Source organism: Suillus fuscotomentosus (assembly GCF_016647785.1).
Source record: "Suillus fuscotomentosus strain FC203 chromosome Unknown F5891scaffold_182, whole genome shotgun sequence".
Lineage (NCBI taxonomy): Eukaryota > Fungi > Basidiomycota > Agaricomycetes > Boletales > Suillaceae > Suillus > Suillus fuscotomentosus.
Window position 1 is genome coordinate 63,250 of NW_024539694.1, and position 16,604 is coordinate 79,853.

General features: G+C 48.7%; 4 protein-coding genes across 4 annotated transcripts; 1 reads left to right on the plus strand and 3 right to left on the minus strand.

The window, feature by feature from the left end:
- Window positions 1-861: 861 nt before the first annotated feature.
- F5891DRAFT_183850 (uncharacterized protein) lies at window positions 862-7,354 on the minus strand. The gene is made up of 21 exons (XM_041370824.1): window positions 6,947-7,354; window positions 6,537-6,869; window positions 5,958-6,472; window positions 5,221-5,904; window positions 4,756-5,166; window positions 4,435-4,694; window positions 4,318-4,386; window positions 4,120-4,267; window positions 3,985-4,068; window positions 3,830-3,934; window positions 3,700-3,777; window positions 2,727-3,651; window positions 2,550-2,674; window positions 2,426-2,491; window positions 2,220-2,375; window positions 2,086-2,169; window positions 1,893-2,031; window positions 1,708-1,838; window positions 1,479-1,652; window positions 1,344-1,427; window positions 862-1,280 (listed from the first exon to the last, which is right to left on the minus strand). The coding sequence occupies exons 1-21, from the start codon at window positions 7,179-7,181 to the stop codon at window positions 1,098-1,100; spliced, it is 4,989 nt and encodes a 1,662-aa protein (XP_041217144.1). The 5' UTR covers window positions 7,182-7,354; the 3' UTR covers window positions 862-1,097.
- A 1-nt stretch (window position 7,355) lies between these two features.
- Window positions 7,356-11,008, minus strand: F5891DRAFT_183788 (MCM2/3/5 family-domain-containing protein). Its single transcript, XM_041370823.1, has 7 exons — window positions 10,631-11,008; window positions 10,064-10,580; window positions 9,591-10,010; window positions 9,238-9,539; window positions 8,648-9,182; window positions 7,887-8,600; window positions 7,356-7,834 (listed from the first exon to the last, which is right to left on the minus strand). Exons 1-7 carry the CDS (start codon window positions 10,918-10,920, stop codon window positions 7,664-7,666), a joined length of 2,949 nt encoding a protein of 982 aa, XP_041217145.1. The 5' UTR covers window positions 10,921-11,008; the 3' UTR covers window positions 7,356-7,663.
- Window positions 11,009-11,081: 73 nt separating this feature from the next.
- On the plus strand, window positions 11,082-12,533 carry F5891DRAFT_1075902 (protein-tyrosine phosphatase-like protein). The gene is made up of 7 exons (XM_041363380.1): window positions 11,082-11,526; window positions 11,576-11,738; window positions 11,791-11,824; window positions 11,872-11,983; window positions 12,032-12,075; window positions 12,126-12,277; window positions 12,328-12,533. Exons 1-7 carry the CDS (start codon window positions 11,220-11,222, stop codon window positions 12,473-12,475), a joined length of 960 nt encoding a protein of 319 aa, XP_041217146.1. The 5' UTR covers window positions 11,082-11,219; the 3' UTR covers window positions 12,476-12,533.
- F5891DRAFT_1075905 (vacuolar protein 14 C-terminal Fig4p binding-domain-containing protein) lies at window positions 12,534-16,289 on the minus strand. The gene is made up of 13 exons (XM_041363381.1): window positions 16,197-16,289; window positions 16,075-16,147; window positions 15,283-16,026; window positions 14,952-15,232; window positions 14,825-14,902; window positions 14,120-14,772; window positions 14,006-14,071; window positions 13,744-13,956; window positions 13,585-13,689; window positions 13,412-13,533; window positions 13,279-13,358; window positions 13,069-13,228; window positions 12,534-13,016 (listed from the first exon to the last, which is right to left on the minus strand). The coding sequence occupies exons 1-13, from the start codon at window positions 16,198-16,200 to the stop codon at window positions 12,629-12,631; spliced, it is 2,967 nt and encodes a 988-aa protein (XP_041217147.1). The 5' UTR covers window positions 16,201-16,289; the 3' UTR covers window positions 12,534-12,628.
- Between the last annotated feature and the right edge of the window lie 315 nt (window positions 16,290-16,604).

The following is a 16,604-nucleotide window of genomic DNA, read 5'->3' on the forward strand; positions in this document are numbered from 1 at the left end:
ACGGGAGGTCCGACAGGGACAGGGACATGGTTTGACAACGAGAGGAAAAAGAGTAATCGAGTTACGTAGCCGCCAGTCAAACGTCCTTGGGGTCCATGCCAGGGCTAAAAAGACCGGCTCCAGAACCGAGCTAGTTCGACGCTCATTGATGAAATCCGGTTGTGCTGGCAATAGCTTTGGTTCATCATGCCATCATCGACCGTAACATATCACTCATGTCAGTGCTTCAGTGATTGTCGACCGCGTCACAGCCTGATCTGACACAACCTTACCTTGATGCCGTAGTGTCGGCAACCTCCAAGATATCCGACTTTGATTCTGGTACACGGACACTGGCCACATATTGGAGTCCTTTCAAGTTGTCGAAACTCTGCAGGCACTCATGTTACAGACCATGTGGTATTTCACATTTTGCCAAGACTCAACACAGAAACCTCATTATGAAGGCTGATACTTCTCGGAAGATGGAAGTCCAGGTGATGTAGTGATTCTTTTCTGCTACTCGGACTACCATATCCGTGACCTCGGCAGGCATCAGTGGCAAAGATTGAATATGGGCCGCGTCCGTTGCTTGAATTACTGTCTTTTCCCCATCTCATCATTATTTTGATCACAGCAATCATCATTGTTTGACTGTAGTCAACTCATTGCGGGCTATGAATAAGTCGTACTGCCATGCAGGCATGATACGTACGCCTCATATTGATTAACAATCGACACTGATCACCTCGCTACTGAGCGGCCTCAGGGACGGGACAATTGAGTCTTGCCTCGATGTATCAATATCGTGCACCACCCACGTCGCATCTCTTGGGTGGGCAGATCAAAGAGCATGTTGTTGAACTCGTCAGACGCTGTGAAAAATGCAGCTTGATCTCAGCACTCCATCCCACGGCTGCTGATGAAGGAAGCCAGAGCGGTTGACAGCGAACCATCACATCGATCAAGATCCTTATTTGTGAATTAATCATTCTACACCTCGTGTATCTAGTATATATGGGTAGAAGTAGCTCAATTAAATGATATATTCCCTGTACATATCATCATCAATCCAATCCCAGTGGCGCGTAAATTGAATTAAAGCGCCAAGCCAACTATTACGAGAGCTCGGGTCGTCCATCAAGAAATATCTTGTTCGCACCCGTGATGGAACGAGGAGGTCTACATCTCTTACGACCTTCTCTCAAACTGCGCATCGCTTCTTCCAGGTTACCGCGTCCAATAGATGCCGAATGCTCGGTAGAGGGTATGGGTAAGTCGTGTGAGGGATCATGTCGTGCCTTGACGATCTGCATGTCAATAATCCGTGGAAATGCAGAGCTGTACAACGTAGGTCCTCTTACCTCTTCGGAGCTACTTTGCGACACCTTCCCCTGAGCCAAGGCGGGGACCTTCTTCTGTCTATCGTGAATTTCCAAAGCGGCTTTCTGGCCGGTAAATTGAATCATAACTCCACCGGATCTATAAACGACGCGTACCTGTAATGATGATGAAAATGAACAGATCATCCCAAAGAAGTCATCTGGCTTCGGTCCTTCTGGTGAATTCAGGTCTTCGCCATAGTAAGAGAACAGAGCTCGTAGGTCTGTTTCGACGAGCACAGCCATGTTATTGAGCGCGTCGACGCGTTGTGCTACTTCAAGCGTAAATGGCTAGTGTTTATCAGGCATCAGCACGCGAGCTCCTTTAGAATTGAGTAGTATTCACCTGCATGATTGTCACGAATTGGTCATTATCGGAGGGTGTGCGAATCTGCTTTAGCAGACTTATTTCTTCTTTAACCTTGTCGAGCGACGTAAGTAAAGATTGGACGTTCTGTTGTAACGTGGGGAAGGAGACTAAGGCACAGCATAAGATTATCCCCAAAGATATCGGATGAAATCATCACTTACTGCGAGCAGCAGATTCCACACTAGGCATCTCATCGATAAAAAGTGTAAGCGACGGATCAGTGCGAATGAGGACTCGTGCAACATAATGCAAGAGAGTAGGGCATTCCGAGGTGCCTTTCGCAGTCCTCGTTTCCTTCATCTGCGACGTAATGCACATCGACAACATCGTCAAGAAAGCGTGTCGCCGACTTACCTTTACGAGCGCCTCCAGGCGAAACCCACAGGCACCTCCACGAAAGCTAGACCCATTCAATGCGTTCCCAACTGCGAGTATTGCCTAGAATCCTTGTCATCACGACTGAGTGGTGGATTCGGCAACGAACGCACCCGTAATGTCAGCTTGAAACGCACAGATGCTCGTAATTCTTTACACGCATCATGAACGGTTTTTAGATCCGGACGGATTTCCTCGATCTCGAGTTCCAGCTTTTGGCGATATATCATGCACTCCAGCCGCTGCGGGAGTCTTGGAATCGTCATAATCTAAGACGCTGACTTGAGTTGCAAGTCATGGAGTCATAAGCAGCACTCACGGCACTTAAATATTGATCGGCCTTCGCTAGCTTGCTCACATCTTGAAAATCTTTCATACGAGCAACCTTTTCAAAGACATTTAAGAGTCACGGTAGAGCGAAAAGGCAGTCAGTGATGACGGACCTCTTCCGGAGATGGTAGCTGCTTGCTGATGGCTTTCAAGTCATCGATAGACAGTTTGTCATTGAGTCTCAGCAGAGCTTGGCTGATTTCAAAAGAGGTCATTTTAAACCGCGAAAGCATGATAGCTAGCGAACGCAAGTTGTCAGTTGCCTTATGACGGTTGTAATATAAACCAACCGATGTTATTAGCGCGAGTAATATCAAGAAGAGTTGTAACACTTTGTTTTCGAGTGGGATTTGCGGCTTTGGAATGCGAGGTTGGTGTATTATCAATTGTGAACGTTGCTTCAAGATCATCTAGCTTGAAATCCAGTGAGTTTGACGGTTCCTCCCATACTGTGGCGCTGCAATTCTGATCATTGATTTTGGTCCAGAAGAAGGGCTTCAGTCTTGGCCCAGTGGGTTTTGCTTTATTTCCTATCCTGATTGCAGATCCACTCGGTGGGGGCGGAGGTGGAACTCCTGGGGGTCTTGGTGGAAACTGGAATGATGAAGCGTTGAGCGGAGGAGGCAGCGGGGGTGGAGGTGGTGGAGGTGGAGGTGACGAAATTGCGGAACCTGAAGAAGGGAATGATAGGAGTGGTGGTGGCGGAGGAGGAGGAGGGGGAGGGGGAGGAGGGGGAGAATGAAAGGTCATCTGACTGATGTCCTTCGACTCAATGGTGAGGGGCTCTTTCCGATTTGGAACAGCCCACGGAGAAAGAGGTGGTGGAGGTGGAGGGGGTGGAGGAACGCCGGTCGCGTTCAATGTTGTGCTTACATCTATTTCTTCGGGCGTTCGCACAAAAATCGCTCTAGATTTGAAACCTTGTGGCGGAGGTGGAGGGGGCGCATTCCTTGACTTGAACTCGATTTCTGACATAGATGTCGAGGTCGCAGCCAATAGCTGCCTGAGATTTGAAACCTCTGTCTTCAGTGCTATTAGTTCGTTGTCTCGCTTGGCAAGATTCTCAATGGTGCGGGTCGCAATGAGTTGGGCGTCCATGTCGGAAGCTCTTTCCTCTTGCCTCGTTTGAAAACGTGAGTAGACTGATTCAAGAGCTCGTTTGAGGTACACAACCTCCTTGTCTTTGGTGGAAAGAGCATCACTCATTTTACTCAGCTGATTCATAATCAGCTGCGCCACATAGGTTATGGATGAGTAACATGCCTGAAGCTGCAATTTATTCATTTCTTCATGGAGCGAGTGAAGCCTTGCCCTTTCGCGCTCTTTCCTTGCTTGGTCCTCCTAAATCAAATGGATAAACAGTTGTTCAGCGAAGTGAATTAATATAACCCACAACATCGCGCGCGTTATTCGAAATTTGAGAGTTCAAGCGCTCAAGTTCCGCCTGTAGTTGGGTAGCTTCCTTCTCCTTCTGCATCAGCCGTTGAACAAGTTTGTTCTGTCGCAGAATCGGTTTGACCATTACCACTGATATAACAGTATTCGCACCTCATTTCCCCCTTTGCTAGAAGTATTCGGCTTCTGCTGATTTGATCCTGTGCGTTGTTCAAGCCTTGTCTTGAGTGCCGAGTTCTTTGTTGTATATATGAGATTATTAACAAAAACGAGCTTGGATGCACGCACCGTCTGGATCAGATCATCTATTTGGACACGAAGGTTTTCCAGCTCGCGCTTCGTCCCACTATCGACGGCATCTATAATTATATCCTGGCCAATAATGGGCCGGATTGCATCCAGAAACCTCGTAATCAGAGGGATCCAGCCCAAGTCACTACGTGGAGGGTAAGTGCGCTTCAAGACACACCACGAACCAACGCTTACATATCATCTGCAGTAAAAATCTGATCCAAAAATGTATCCACTATAGCTAGTTGATCAACTTTGACGTTCCTGTTACTCTGTCAAATCATGTCATCAACCTTCTGGAAGAGGACTTACAATTCAGCATCACTCTTCATGATAGAAGATAAGTGGTGCAAAATACTCATTGATATAGACCCGAGCCCCACGTTGTTCGCGCTTTGTAGAAGATCATCCAGGAAAATGTCTGATTCAGAGCGTTCCCTTCCGTACCCCTGACCGCCTCGCACGGCGTTTCGTGTTCGCTCTCGTAGATCCTCTTCATCCTCGTACTTCTCCTCCGTATAAAGATCCAGTTGGGTCAGTAGAGAGTCTGGCGGTTTTGTATAGCGGAGAGTCTAGAAGATGGCTCTAGTTATCGTACAAAGTGGCATGATGATGAGCCAGATCATTTCTTACCACTATGACTTCATTTAAGCCACGCCGTCCGAACTCTTCGCGCAATAAGATGCGGTCTTCCAGGGATTCAGGACAGTTAGTGAGGGCATTTACGAGGGCCATGAAAGCAGTTCGTGCCTCCCATATACCATCTTCATCATGTGAGGATGTATTGTTGGCTGCAGTGTCGTTACTCTGGTCTGATATACCCAAAGCAGCAACCAGAAACTCGAAGCGGTACTGTTCATCATAGGCGATGCGATATTCTGATGATGCAGCTATGACGGCCTTGTGACCCTGATTGGGCGAGAGTACGCATATTGCGGCGAGAAGTTCGGCAGCAAGCATGCGTGTCTTCAGAGAGGCACCGTAGAAAGAATACGCTATATGAGTAATGATTGTGGGAGACGACAAAACGCTGTCAAATCCAGCCTACGAACGGATCAGGTCCATCATGAGGCCTAGTCAAACGAAGATCACGTTTACCTGAGTGTTGAGGAGTACCCTGAGGCATTTGATGATCTCTAGCAGTACTGTGCTTTCTATGTCCGCAAGAACTGTCCTCTTCCCGCCCTTACCAACGAGTGCCGCAAGCGCGCTACCTATTGCGTTCATGCCATCTTCCGTGATAAATTCCTCGATCCACGGTAACTTTGCAGTAGACAGATGTACTCGGAGGGAAATCAGATGCTTGACAACCCTAGCATCCGTCTTCATGCTGCGCAAGCCGTCAACATATCGCTTTGCAGATATCGTACTCTCTGCTTCGGCATTCTTCTCTCCACCTGAAGACGCCCACCAGTTACCAAACATACTGCCAGTAGTCTGTGCTGGCAGGGGTTGCGTCGTCTCCGCGACTTTGTCAAATTCGCCACTAGATCGATTGAGAGCGGGGGTCATAACCGGTGGCACAGCGGCGCTTGTACTCCAAGTCACCATTGATAAACGCTTCAGTATTCCTGAGTCGCCTGTTAGCTGTGGAACAAGACGAGGAAGGTAAGCTCCCCCGCCAGAAACTGCCAATGTGGACTGTGTAGACTGAGATGGTCGAGGAGTCCTTCCGTCGAGAGTCGAATGGAAAGCCCGTGCTTGGTCAATAATTTGACGTTTCTTAGCAGCTGGTAATATATACATCTTGTCCCTTGCATCTCCTTTCAATCCCATGTGGTCCTGTTGATAAAATGAAACCGTGGTCATAGACAGATAAGTACAGGCTTTCTTACGAGGCAACGTTCGAACTCGGCTTGATCGATCTCTAATATCTCATCTTCTAGAATACTCGATTGCGTTACCGACATGATGCTTCCGCCAGTCCGTTGCTCGACAAAGACTGGATCGCTCACGCTCATGCGCTTCTTTGACAACGACGGCGACGGCGAGGCAGGAGGTGCCGGCGACGGCGAGGCAGGAGGTGCCGGCTGCTGCCACGCAAAGAGACTCGTAATTGAACCACGCCAATCTGGAGAGGCTGATCGAGCGGTGCTAGTATTCGCCGTCAGTGCATCGAGGGTAGACTTCTTCTGCTTTGTAGTACCCTCCGCATCGTCCGATTCTGCTTGTATGTCCTCAAAGCGCTTCAGGGTGTCCTCGGAAGGCTGTACAGAAAATGGTAAAAGAGCTCGCGGGCGAAGGTACCATTCCTCTGGTACGCAGAACTGCAATGTAGGTTTTTGGCAGGAATTTGCCAAATATGACTGGACGAGGTCGGACAATACTGACGAGGATGAGATCCTCGAAGCTAATAAGGAAGTATACGGTATGATGGATGAGCATTACATTATAAAACAACACATCAGCCTCACCGCCATCCTGAATGATATATTCAAGGTTACCTCCCCCAGCCATGGGCAAACTCTTAGTAAGACCCAAGTCCTCGACCACAAAACGAATGACATCCTCTACGATCGAGCTCCGAGCATAATATACCGTCCAAGTAAACCCGTCATGAATCTCGGGCACACGCGCAAACGAGAGAGACAAGGAGAGAGCCGCGTGTAGCGAAACCAAGCGTAGTGTTGGGGAATGCAAATGGGACGTCAGAGGAAACGTGGAGAAGTGCCTCTGAGATGAATTTATCACTGGATAGTTTGATTGTTTCAGTAGAGGAGCGATGGGAGTCGATGGGTCGATTATGCCTAAGTCATTCGGAAGACGAAGCGGTAAGTTTCAAGACCAAGAAATACAAGCAATACATGTGCGCGAGATTGCGTACCATCCCCGAGAGCCTCGAGTTCCGCCTCTTCCCACTTACGACCATTCGGTTGACTACAAACGTGCTGCAGGGCCCAACCAGTATCATGTAGCTCCCCGAGGACACTAGATATCACTTCCTCTTGAGCAGTCAGTACTCCGATAAGGTCCTGCGCGAGTGCATCAGATGACACGCTAGGGTGGTGAAGAGATCCGTTAGCCAGCAGGACAGGTACAATGAGCGAGTCGTCTGCCATAGCAGTTTACGTATTTTACAATCGTGACAATGCTAACTTCATCCAGTTCGATCACCCGATGATGGCCAGTGGAAGTCAGAAGTTATGTTACTTGAGCTCGTCTCAGTTACTAGAGTCTAGGCCTGCCAGGTCCTGCCTATTCTGCAGATGAATTCCGGACTGGGAAAACAGGTCATGGGAATAAGATATTTATTCTAGGTTCCGGAGAGTGAGGCAAACACCGCGACTCGACTCGCTATTATAATGCACAAGGGGTAAAGTGCTCAAGCGCTCATGGCGAGCAGTCCGTCTTCGATCGATCCTCACTGTCGGGCAACAGACACTTGTCCAAGTTCACCACTACCCCAACCAATATCTTTCCATCGTATCATAAAATGTCGGATCCGAGTGAGTGGAATGGAATAAATACAACAAACAAGACAACAAGTGGGCGAGACTGTACAAGAGAGCCCAACAGATACTGGGAAAAATTGGCGACAATATCATGCCACAGACGAAGTGCCCTCCGTGTCCACCGACGGATGCACCATATAATACACTCTTACATTTTCTCCATATTGAGTGCTGGATGACTGAGCCGGCGCAGACTCATCCGTCATAGACTCTGGCAGCGAGTCTTGAACGTCGCCACGCACCTCGATGAGGTAGTTGTCCTACAAGTTATGAGCATAGAACGACAGGGCAAGACCACCAGAAATATCTCACCTTCACTAACTTCCTCAGTAGTTTTGAAATGAGCTCCTTCTCATACTCCAGTTCATCCACATCCTGAATCTCCGATTCCTTCAGCTCCAAATACCAATCAATCAGCTCATCACGGTCAACTCCCCGCCCAGTCTCACGCTCAACTGCAGACAGATGCAAAACTACAAGGCTCTGTAGTGTCATGTATTTGTCGTGCGTTATGATCATCCTTCTCTTTGGGGCGGGGGCAGGCGGTGGTGCAACATCAGGCACCATGCTGGCCGCGCGCGACGTTGACGATGGTCCAGCACCACCACTGCTCGTAGCAGTGCGGTTCAGGGCCATGCCCAGAGAGCTTTCCTCCTCCATCTGGTCCATCGCTTCTATCTCTGCTGCACTCATCTCGATATCTTGGCTTTCTTCAATTGCATCTGAGGTCTCATTGGCAGGAATGTTCCGCGCCTCGCGCTCGCCCTCTAGTTCTTCCTCATCGAAGTCGATATCGTCTTGTTCGACGTGGATGATACTTTGGCGCAGAAGAGTGTATGCTTCTCGCACGAAAACTGGCGTGATTTCTGCTGTGCAGTTGGCACGCGCGATGGCTTCGCTCAAGCGGATCATTGATTCGAGTTGACGAACAGTGATCCTGTAGGAATGACGCCCTGCTCCTGTTGCGTCATCCTGTCGGAGGATACGGTACTTCTCTACAAGGATATCGGCGGCCTCTGGAGTCAGCTGCACAAAAATCAGTAATATCCGACAGACATCAGGTTGTATCCTACTTTGGGGTTAAACGTCCTGGCATACCGGATGTACCGCTGCAGAGCCTCCGTACTGAACTCCGGATTAATAGCTTCATCCTGGAACCGATGCACGTTTACAATGTGCTTAGCGATGTTCAAATCCGTCTTCTCATCGCACTCGTCTAGTACAACAAAGAACAGATCGAACCTGCTCATAATCGGAGCGCTCATAGCGACGTTGGCTCTTAGCGTCCGCTTGCGATCGTAGCGTCCACCGATGGGATTAGCTGCAGCGAGAATGCTCGTGCGAGCATTGAGGGTCGCATGGATGCCCGCCTTCGCAATAGAGATTGTCTGTTGTTCCATCGCCTCGTGAATAGCAACTTGGTCGGAAATGTCCATCTTGTCGAATTCATCGATAGCGCAAATGCCATTGTCTGCAAGCATGAGTGCACCAGCTTCGATCGTGAAGTCACCGGTCTCTTCGTCTTTGACGACGGCAGCTGTCAGACCTGCTGCCGACGAAGCTTTGCCGGATGTATAGACTGCTCGCGGGAGAAAAGAGCAAATGTATCTGTTAGTGCATTAGCAGTTGGTTTAGTATGCTTTTATCAGCAGCTAAAACGCACTTCAAGAATTGTGATTTTGAGGTGGAAGGATCGCCGACAATGCAGATGTTAATGTCCCCACGGAGGTGCATGCCCTCAGCTGTTTGTTTGTGGACACCGCCCATTAGCTGCAGAAGGAGTCCTTTTTTGACAATTTCGTGACCGTACACGGTGGGTGCAATGCTCTCCACCAGCCGAGAGTATATGTGATCCGAGTCGATCATGCTCTTGAGCTCATCAAACTCAGGCTCTGTCAGTGAGCGGAGGAATGCCTGTCCATCTTCTTCACCCTCCTCCTCCTCTCCGCGAACATTAGTGCCACCCTAGAGGAAAAATTAAGATTCTTTAACGTGATCACAAGCACACATACATACCCTGCCATCAGCGTCATGTACCATGCAGGCTAGGAATGCGGTCTTGTACTGCATGTCCCGCACACCAAGACTCTTGAGCCCCGTCACACCACTTCCACCTACACCACCTGTTGACGCGTTTGCCCCACCCTTACTCGCTTCACGCATTAGCTCCGCTTTGTTTCCACCTGGCAGCCCGAGCTGGCTGACATCTGGGACAACAATAAAGGTCCCAGTGAAAACACATTTATCTCCTGCCTTGGCACGTTCGACAAGTTCAGAACGAAGGATGACGTCCAGAGATCGAGGCATGGAACCGGTGGGTATCTCGGATGGATTCTCCTGTATGCGGACCTTCTGCCAATCCGTGAATTTGGAAGTATCGATTTGAAGCTGCCATGCGACGCGGTTTCCACATGTAGGGTTAGGACAGAGACTTGGCTGGACGTATATAAGCGCCCACATCAATGTATTTTTGAGGGACGTAACTTTACCTCGGTGTATTTGAATTGCTGCTCTATTTCGTTGACGAGACCACCGCAGACTTCACAGATGAAGCTACCGTACAGGAGTTCAGGCCTCACTTCGCTAGTGCGAGTGACAGTGCCGCTGATACTCATGAGGGTGCCTATCTTATCGGTTCTTAGATCGCGGATGCCGGATACTAGAGGTAGATGGTAGAATGCGATATTGAATTCTCGTGACTGGAGGTTTGCAGAGTCGGTTGTAGCGGCTGTAGGATTTATCTTGAGGTACTCGGGCTCATATTCTGCGACAAGATTGTGCAGGGCGCGACGGAGGTAGGAAAGGAAACGATAGTACTGCTTCTGAATAGCGTCTGCAAGGACGTCGTCTTTTTGGAGGAGATGTGTAAAGTCGACATAAAGGGTGGTTATCTCGTATTCACGCATAGTGTGGATTTGCTGGATGTAGATCAATTCGCCCTCGATGACCTCTGGAAGGTCGCCATCGGATGCGGGCGTTGAGGCCAATGCAACTTCTTCAGTAAACCTGCAAAAAACAAATCAGAACACACAAAAGATATATTTGATGTGACCTACGTCTTCAAGAAAGACTCAAAGCTCTCTGACACGCTCTCGCCAACAGCATCTCTAACAAGTGGGACATCACCGTTTTGTTGATTTCTGGGTCGCCTTCTCCGTCTCGCTGTAGCACCGTCTTCTTCTGCCTCCTCAGCTTCATCGTCGTTAAATGCAAGTGCATCAGACGCCGGTCTCCTGCCTGCAGATCTGGGTGTTCCATTAGAAGAGGACATGGTGGCCATGGGAGCGCTGCTTGGTGGCAACGACGACCTAGGTGCTGGTGGAGATGGTGGTTCGTCGATATCCATGTTACTGAATTGAAGGAAGAAAATGGCAAATCGATCGAAAGTTGATGAATACAATTACTTTGATCGCGACGCGTTAAAACACGAGTTTGCCTGCCCTCAAGCGCGAGGTGTCACATCTGTGACACTGACACGTGATGCAGTCAAGCTTAATACTCGCGTGACCATGACTCACCTAATTAGTCTTGTATGCAGCAGCTGCTTGGAAGCATGCAAAATTCAGTACTCTATCTCAGTCTATGTTTTTAGCTTAGTACCAGCAGTGCTGTTGTAATGCAGGTAAATTAGGGTATCAGCTTTGTATGAACTGGTATGATGCAAGATTAGCCTTTATTTGCGAATATCACTGCGGGTCATACTCTGTTTGTCCTCACTCAAGGCTTCAAACGAACGCTTCATTACTGTCACAGATGACCGCCACGGATTCCGAACTAGAGCCTCTCGATCCTGCATATGTGGCAGATGTGCTTTCCAGACCTCCTTTTGTTCAGATCCCAGGCGTGTGCAACGTTCGCGATCTAGGTTCATATCCTACTGCGACTCCAGACGTAGTTACAAAGCCTGGTTATGCCTATCGTTCAGCAGAGCTCTCCAGCATCACCGAAGAAGGTTCATTCTTCAAGTCTGCTTAATATACGAAAACTCACTCCAATGCAAGGTGCACGGAAAATGGTCTCGCTCGGAATTTTGACCGTTTTTGATCTACGATCAGATCCGGAGATGAGGAAGTACAGCTCTCCGATACCTACCATTGAGGGTGTAGATGTAGTCCCCACGCCTGTGTTCAAGAACGAGGATTACAGTCCAGAAAAGCTCGCCAAGTGCGTACGTGCTGCCACCGTACCGCCCCATTTATCACTGACCTTCCTCAAGAAAGTTTGAACTCTACGCAACCGGAACAACAGAGGTATGCGACCTGATCAAATATTTTGTTATGTAATCGAGCTCCTGCAGTCTTTTATGATCCTTTACTCCCAAATACTAGAACATGGCGGGCCCGCATTTGGTACCATTCTGCGCCATGTCAGGGACAAACCAAACTCTCCTTTCATCTTTCACTGCACAGGTTCGTTCATACTTCCTCTCATTTCGGTAGTTTCTTAATTTTTGTTAGCTGGGAAAGATCGGACAGGAGTCATCGCTGCCATCCTTCTCAAGGTAATCGCTACCGTCGGTCTCTTTCAGCATCATAAACTCATCCCTTCTAGCTAGCAGGCGTGGACAATCACTTTATCTCACAAGATTATTCCCTTACACGAGTAGGGCGCGAACCAGACCGCGCAAAGGTCCTAGGAAGACTCTCGAAAGAGCCTTTGTTCGCTGCCAACTCTGAAGCTGCAATGCGCATGCTGACATCTCGGTATGCAAAATACAAATCCTCCAACACTGATCCTCAGCGCATTTCCTTAGATACGAGACCATGCGAGCCTTCTTCAATCTCTTGGAGGAGAAGTATGGCGGCGTAGAGACGTATGTCAAGACCTATACCGAGCTAACAGACCAAGACCTGAAAGCCATTCGTTCAAACCTCGTCGTCACAACAAAGTCCCGGATGTAGATATCTTGATCTCTTGTCACTTACTTTACATCATATGACCGACGCCCATCGCCACTGCCCATCATTTTTTCATGTTATTCACCATTAAAGTATTATGTGCATGTATGTACCGAGAAGTCCGCTGCAAATCAAGCCAGTCAAAATCAAACCTAATCACCCCTTCCTGGGTCCCACCACAGGTAAGCCCAGAGTCCGCCTCGTCCTCTGTTGCATTACCCCTGGTGCTGTCGCACCCTGTAACGTGCTCGCCAGCAGCCCATTCTGCCTTGCCTTTGGATTGAGCGGGCTCAGCGCAGGCTTCTGCGGAATAATCGGTGGCACCGGGAGGTCGCCTGTCACTCGCCGCCGCATCGGGGGTTTGGCGGATACGGGCGGCGAGAGCGGTGTAATAGTGATATCATCCTGAGATGAGGCGTTCCCAAGATCCTGACGTCGCGCTTTCTCGTGCTTGCTTTGCAGTGCGCGGAAATGATTGAGAAGTTCTTGCCATTTGATCTCATCGCGGCCGAGCTTGGAGCGTGAGGCGATGGGATTGGGTATCCTAGAATTTGGTTATCATCAGCGCATGATGAAATGAGAATGCATAAACTCACGCTTTTGGAGCAATATGAAGGAAGCCGGCGGAGTTGACTGCGTTAAGACGGTTACGGAGTGAGACGAAAGCGGTAGATTGTGGGAGCAGCATGAGTAACCCATATAGACACTTGAACAAGTAGGGGTAACGTTCAGGCTCCAGGAGTTGAAGGCGTAGGTCTTCCGAAACATCATCAATCTCTGATTCATCTCATTAATAGATAACTCACAAGTGAACACAGGAGATTCAATCAGCTGCACCAATTTGTCGACCTGGACCAGCAGTGGAACGGTGATCTCCAAATCAGCACTGGCGTGACATTTATTAGTAACAATCAAATACGTCACATAAAACAAACCCACAAGATTGATAGCAAATTTGATGCATGCTCGTAAGCCTGCGCAAGCAGGCACAACGAAAACACTGCAACCGGATTATGACACCATGACCTGTAAAGCGTGGTAAACAGTGCTTGGCCATCTTGCTGCACATGTCACATCAGTCAAGAAATCAAACGAGAATGCGACGAACCAACCCTTGTCTCAAGGCTCTTCAGCCGTTTGCGAAACTCCGCCAGTTCAGGCGAAGTAATCAAGATCATATTCAACTTCTGTACGATGTCGCTTGCAAACTCCAGATCCTGTATAATAACAGTCAGCTAATATTGCAATAGGGACCACGAAAAACAAGCAACCTCTTCTTTCTCTAAAATCTCTGCAAACGTTTTATATATCCTCTCCGTATTGAGATTAAGACACAACTGGCGAATGATGAGACTGCCACGGGCCTCAAGAAGCTTCCTATCTGTGCTGAAGAGTTCGAGAAGATTCATCATGAAAACCTTGAAATAGCTCTCTTCCGAGGAGGACGATATTTGCGCGAGGAGCTGCAGGTCGTGCTTGATAACCTAACAAAAATATGAGTCACGCGATGCAAGTCGATGCATATTTGAGTACCTCTTCGGACGAATCTGACAGCGTCTTCAGCAACGCCGGAAAAGTACCATCATCCATCGCAAGAATCTGACAATCTTCTCAGTTTGTACATTCTCCAGACGGATTCAATCACACCTTCTTGGGTGCTTTCTGGTGCAGCATTATAAGCCACTTCAGTGCAGTAACCCTAGTTTGCTCATGTTCACTCAAAAACTGTATCGTCAGTTCATTAACCGTCGCCTGATAATTAAACTGGTCTGCTTCCTCCTGCACGGGCGAAGGGGGCGTTGGAGCTGGAGCTGGCGGAGGTGGTGGAGCACCCGATACACTATTGGATGACATGCGTGATTGAGGCCTGCTCGAAGACTCCGTGACGGTAGTTTGCATTGTCCCTGAGCGAGGACGCTGTGTCAGGGTGGTCTTATCGGTTGAAGACGACGGCTGGTTATCGGCCATTGACTCGGGAGAAGAGGCGTCTCTGGACGGTGGCTGGACGGTTATTTGCCGTGAAGGTTGGGGATTTGGGGCTGGTGAGCTTGCTGGCGCAACTGGCTTCTCCGTTGTGTTCTGTCGGGGTAGGCTCTCCACTGGTCCGGGTAGGTTTTGAATGACGTTCATAAGTAGCTTGTTGGTCCGGAGCGCAGCCGACTGGATCATAGGAACATGGTGTGCTAGATTCGGGAGTATGGCAGGAATAAGACGAGGCGTGAAAGGCACCATAACATCGGGCACAAATGTCAAAAACTCGGCAAGCCAACGAAGGGCCGTAGATTGTTGAATTTCGTCATCTGCATGCAAGGTAAGTACCGTGCAATGTTAGCTTCGATGGAAACAGCTCACGTTGGTTGTCGAGTTGTTGTATGAGAATTTCTATTATGGCTGCATAGTCTATCCGTACACCCTGCCCCGGAACCAAGGCTGCGCGAGCAGTGAGCACTTTCAACGAACGCATTTAAACAACACCTACCCCCAGTGCCACGATAGTCTTCTGATTTGTGCTCATCCTTTAAACTGAACTCTCCATCATGATCGTGACCAAAGTCACTCTCAGGGATGAAAAGTGCGCGTTCAGAGTGAGACATCGTGATGTCAGGAAGCTTCTCATCTGGCCGTCGTAGATCGGAGGATTCATCATGTTCTTCTTTGCGTTGACGAACCATGCTGACGTCTCTGATTTCACGTAGGAAATCGGCAAGAATGTTTTCCGTGGCTACGCGCACATCCTCGGTTGGGTCTGATAAGTACTTCCTGGACAGATGCATCAGCGAGGACCTCGAGCCACAAACCTTCCGACTCACAGGAGGCCGTCTAAAAACTCTGGGAGGTATGTTATAAGTTCGAGCTCCGGAACCGAGTCAAGCACCGTTATCCATGATACTAAGTAGCTCCTTGTGAATGGACTGATAACATATATCCTGTCTTGCAGAAGTGGAATAAAGCGCGCGAGGGAGAATGCCTTCTTCTGCACAGAGACGTTTTCTCCTAGGGATCGGTCATCGGGGTAAGTAACAAGTATACTCTGCTCCTGAGAATCGAACAGGTCACGAATCCTCTCCGTCTCTGGATACTGCGGAATATACACCGAAGCTGTCTCTGCCACGATATCCTTCAAGAGTCGATCAAGCAGCTCCGCTCCATTCTTGACTGATAGTTCTGAATCAGCGGCTAGCTGAGAAGTTCGGCTCAGTCGTAATGCAAAACTTGACGAGGAGCTACCGCACTTTACTGAGGGCGTCAAATATAGGGTTGAAATAAACAAGAACTTCGCCCTTGGAGACCTTGGCGATGTTGTACAGACATTCGGCGGAGAAATATCGTATTCTGTTCTCAGGATCCGTAAGCATGCCAGAACAGGTTCGACGAATTTCTCCATGTAAGGGGCGACGTCCACACCGAGGGCAATGGCTGTACCAGCTAGGCCAATGAGACCTCCGTTCCTGATGTGAAGTGGATTTGACGGATTGCTGAACATGTCCACCAACTGTTCAATGATCTGGGTTATCCGACGCTGGTCACTTTGCTGGTGGCATTCCCGAATCTGCCTGAGAACGATCAACGCATTAATATTGACTGCAAGTGAGTATTACTACTTCTCTAATTCAAGAGCGGCTGCCTTTCTCTTCTCATAAATCTTGTCTACAAGCTGTTTTGCCACAGTAGTGTCTGCAAGACAATGTCCAAGTAATAATTTGACTGTGAGCAAAAGACTTACCCATGACTCCAGTTACCCTGCAGTATACAACAAACCTGACTGCACAGATATTATTGAGAAAAGCGGCGTCAAGCCACCTCTGGTTGACGGAACAAACTGAGTATACCAGCCCGCCGCGTTCGGTGATCGCCACGTCACGTGATTCTCCTGACAATGCACAGTCGCTGAGTCAGCTTACCTCAATTTATTTATGTTGAGGTACTATTTTTGACTCAGATCGCGGATTTTCAAATAAGTCGAACTGTCCAGCGTTGCATATAGGGCCTGCGCAGGTATTACGGTATGGTACTATCAGTCAAAACAAACAGGCAAAGTGTTGAGTATTCTCATACGAGTTATGTAAGACGGGAGGTTGACTATCATTATCACAAATCAAATGGGTTCTAACTTCTTGACTCATTTAGTCTG

Coding starts and splice junctions, on each gene's coding strand:
- F5891DRAFT_183850 (XM_041370824.1), bottom strand. CDS start 7,181: ATGGCAGACGACTCGCTCATTGTACCTGTCCTGCTGGCTAACGGATCT. Junction 2,376..2,425: donor CCGATCAATATTTAAGTGCC/GTGAGTGCTGCT, acceptor TCAGCGTCTTAG/ATTATGACGATTCCAAGACT. Junction 2,170..2,219: donor GTTTCAAGCTGACATTACGG/GTGCGTTCGTTG, acceptor CAAGGATTCTAG/GCAATACTCGCAGTTGGGAA.
- F5891DRAFT_183788 (XM_041370823.1), bottom strand. CDS start 10,920: ATGGATATCGACGAACCACCATCTCCACCAGCACCTAGGTCGTCGTTG. Junction 10,581..10,630: donor TTTGAGTCTTTCTTGAAGAC/GTAGGTCACATC, acceptor TGTTTTTTGCAG/GTTTACTGAAGAAGTTGCAT. Junction 9,540..9,590: donor TACATGACGCTGATGGCAGG/GTATGTATGTGT, acceptor TTTTTCCTCTAG/GGTGGCACTAATGTTCGCGG.
- F5891DRAFT_1075902 (XM_041363380.1), top strand. CDS start 11,220: ATGAACTGGTATGATGCAAGATTAGCCTTTATTTGCGAATATCACTGC. Junction 11,527..11,575: donor CTCCAGCATCACCGAAGAAG/GTTCATTCTTCA, acceptor CTCCAATGCAAG/GTGCACGGAAAATGGTCTCG. Junction 12,278..12,327: donor ATGCGCATGCTGACATCTCG/GTATGCAAAATA, acceptor GCATTTCCTTAG/ATACGAGACCATGCGAGCCT.
- F5891DRAFT_1075905 (XM_041363381.1), bottom strand. Junction 13,690..13,743: donor AGATTTTAGAGAAAGAAGAG/GTTGCTTGTTTT, acceptor GTTATTATACAG/GATCTGGAGTTTGCAAGCGA. Junction 13,017..13,068: donor CTTCATATTGCTCCAAAAGC/GTGAGTTTATGC, acceptor ACCAAATTCTAG/GATACCCAATCCCATCGCCT.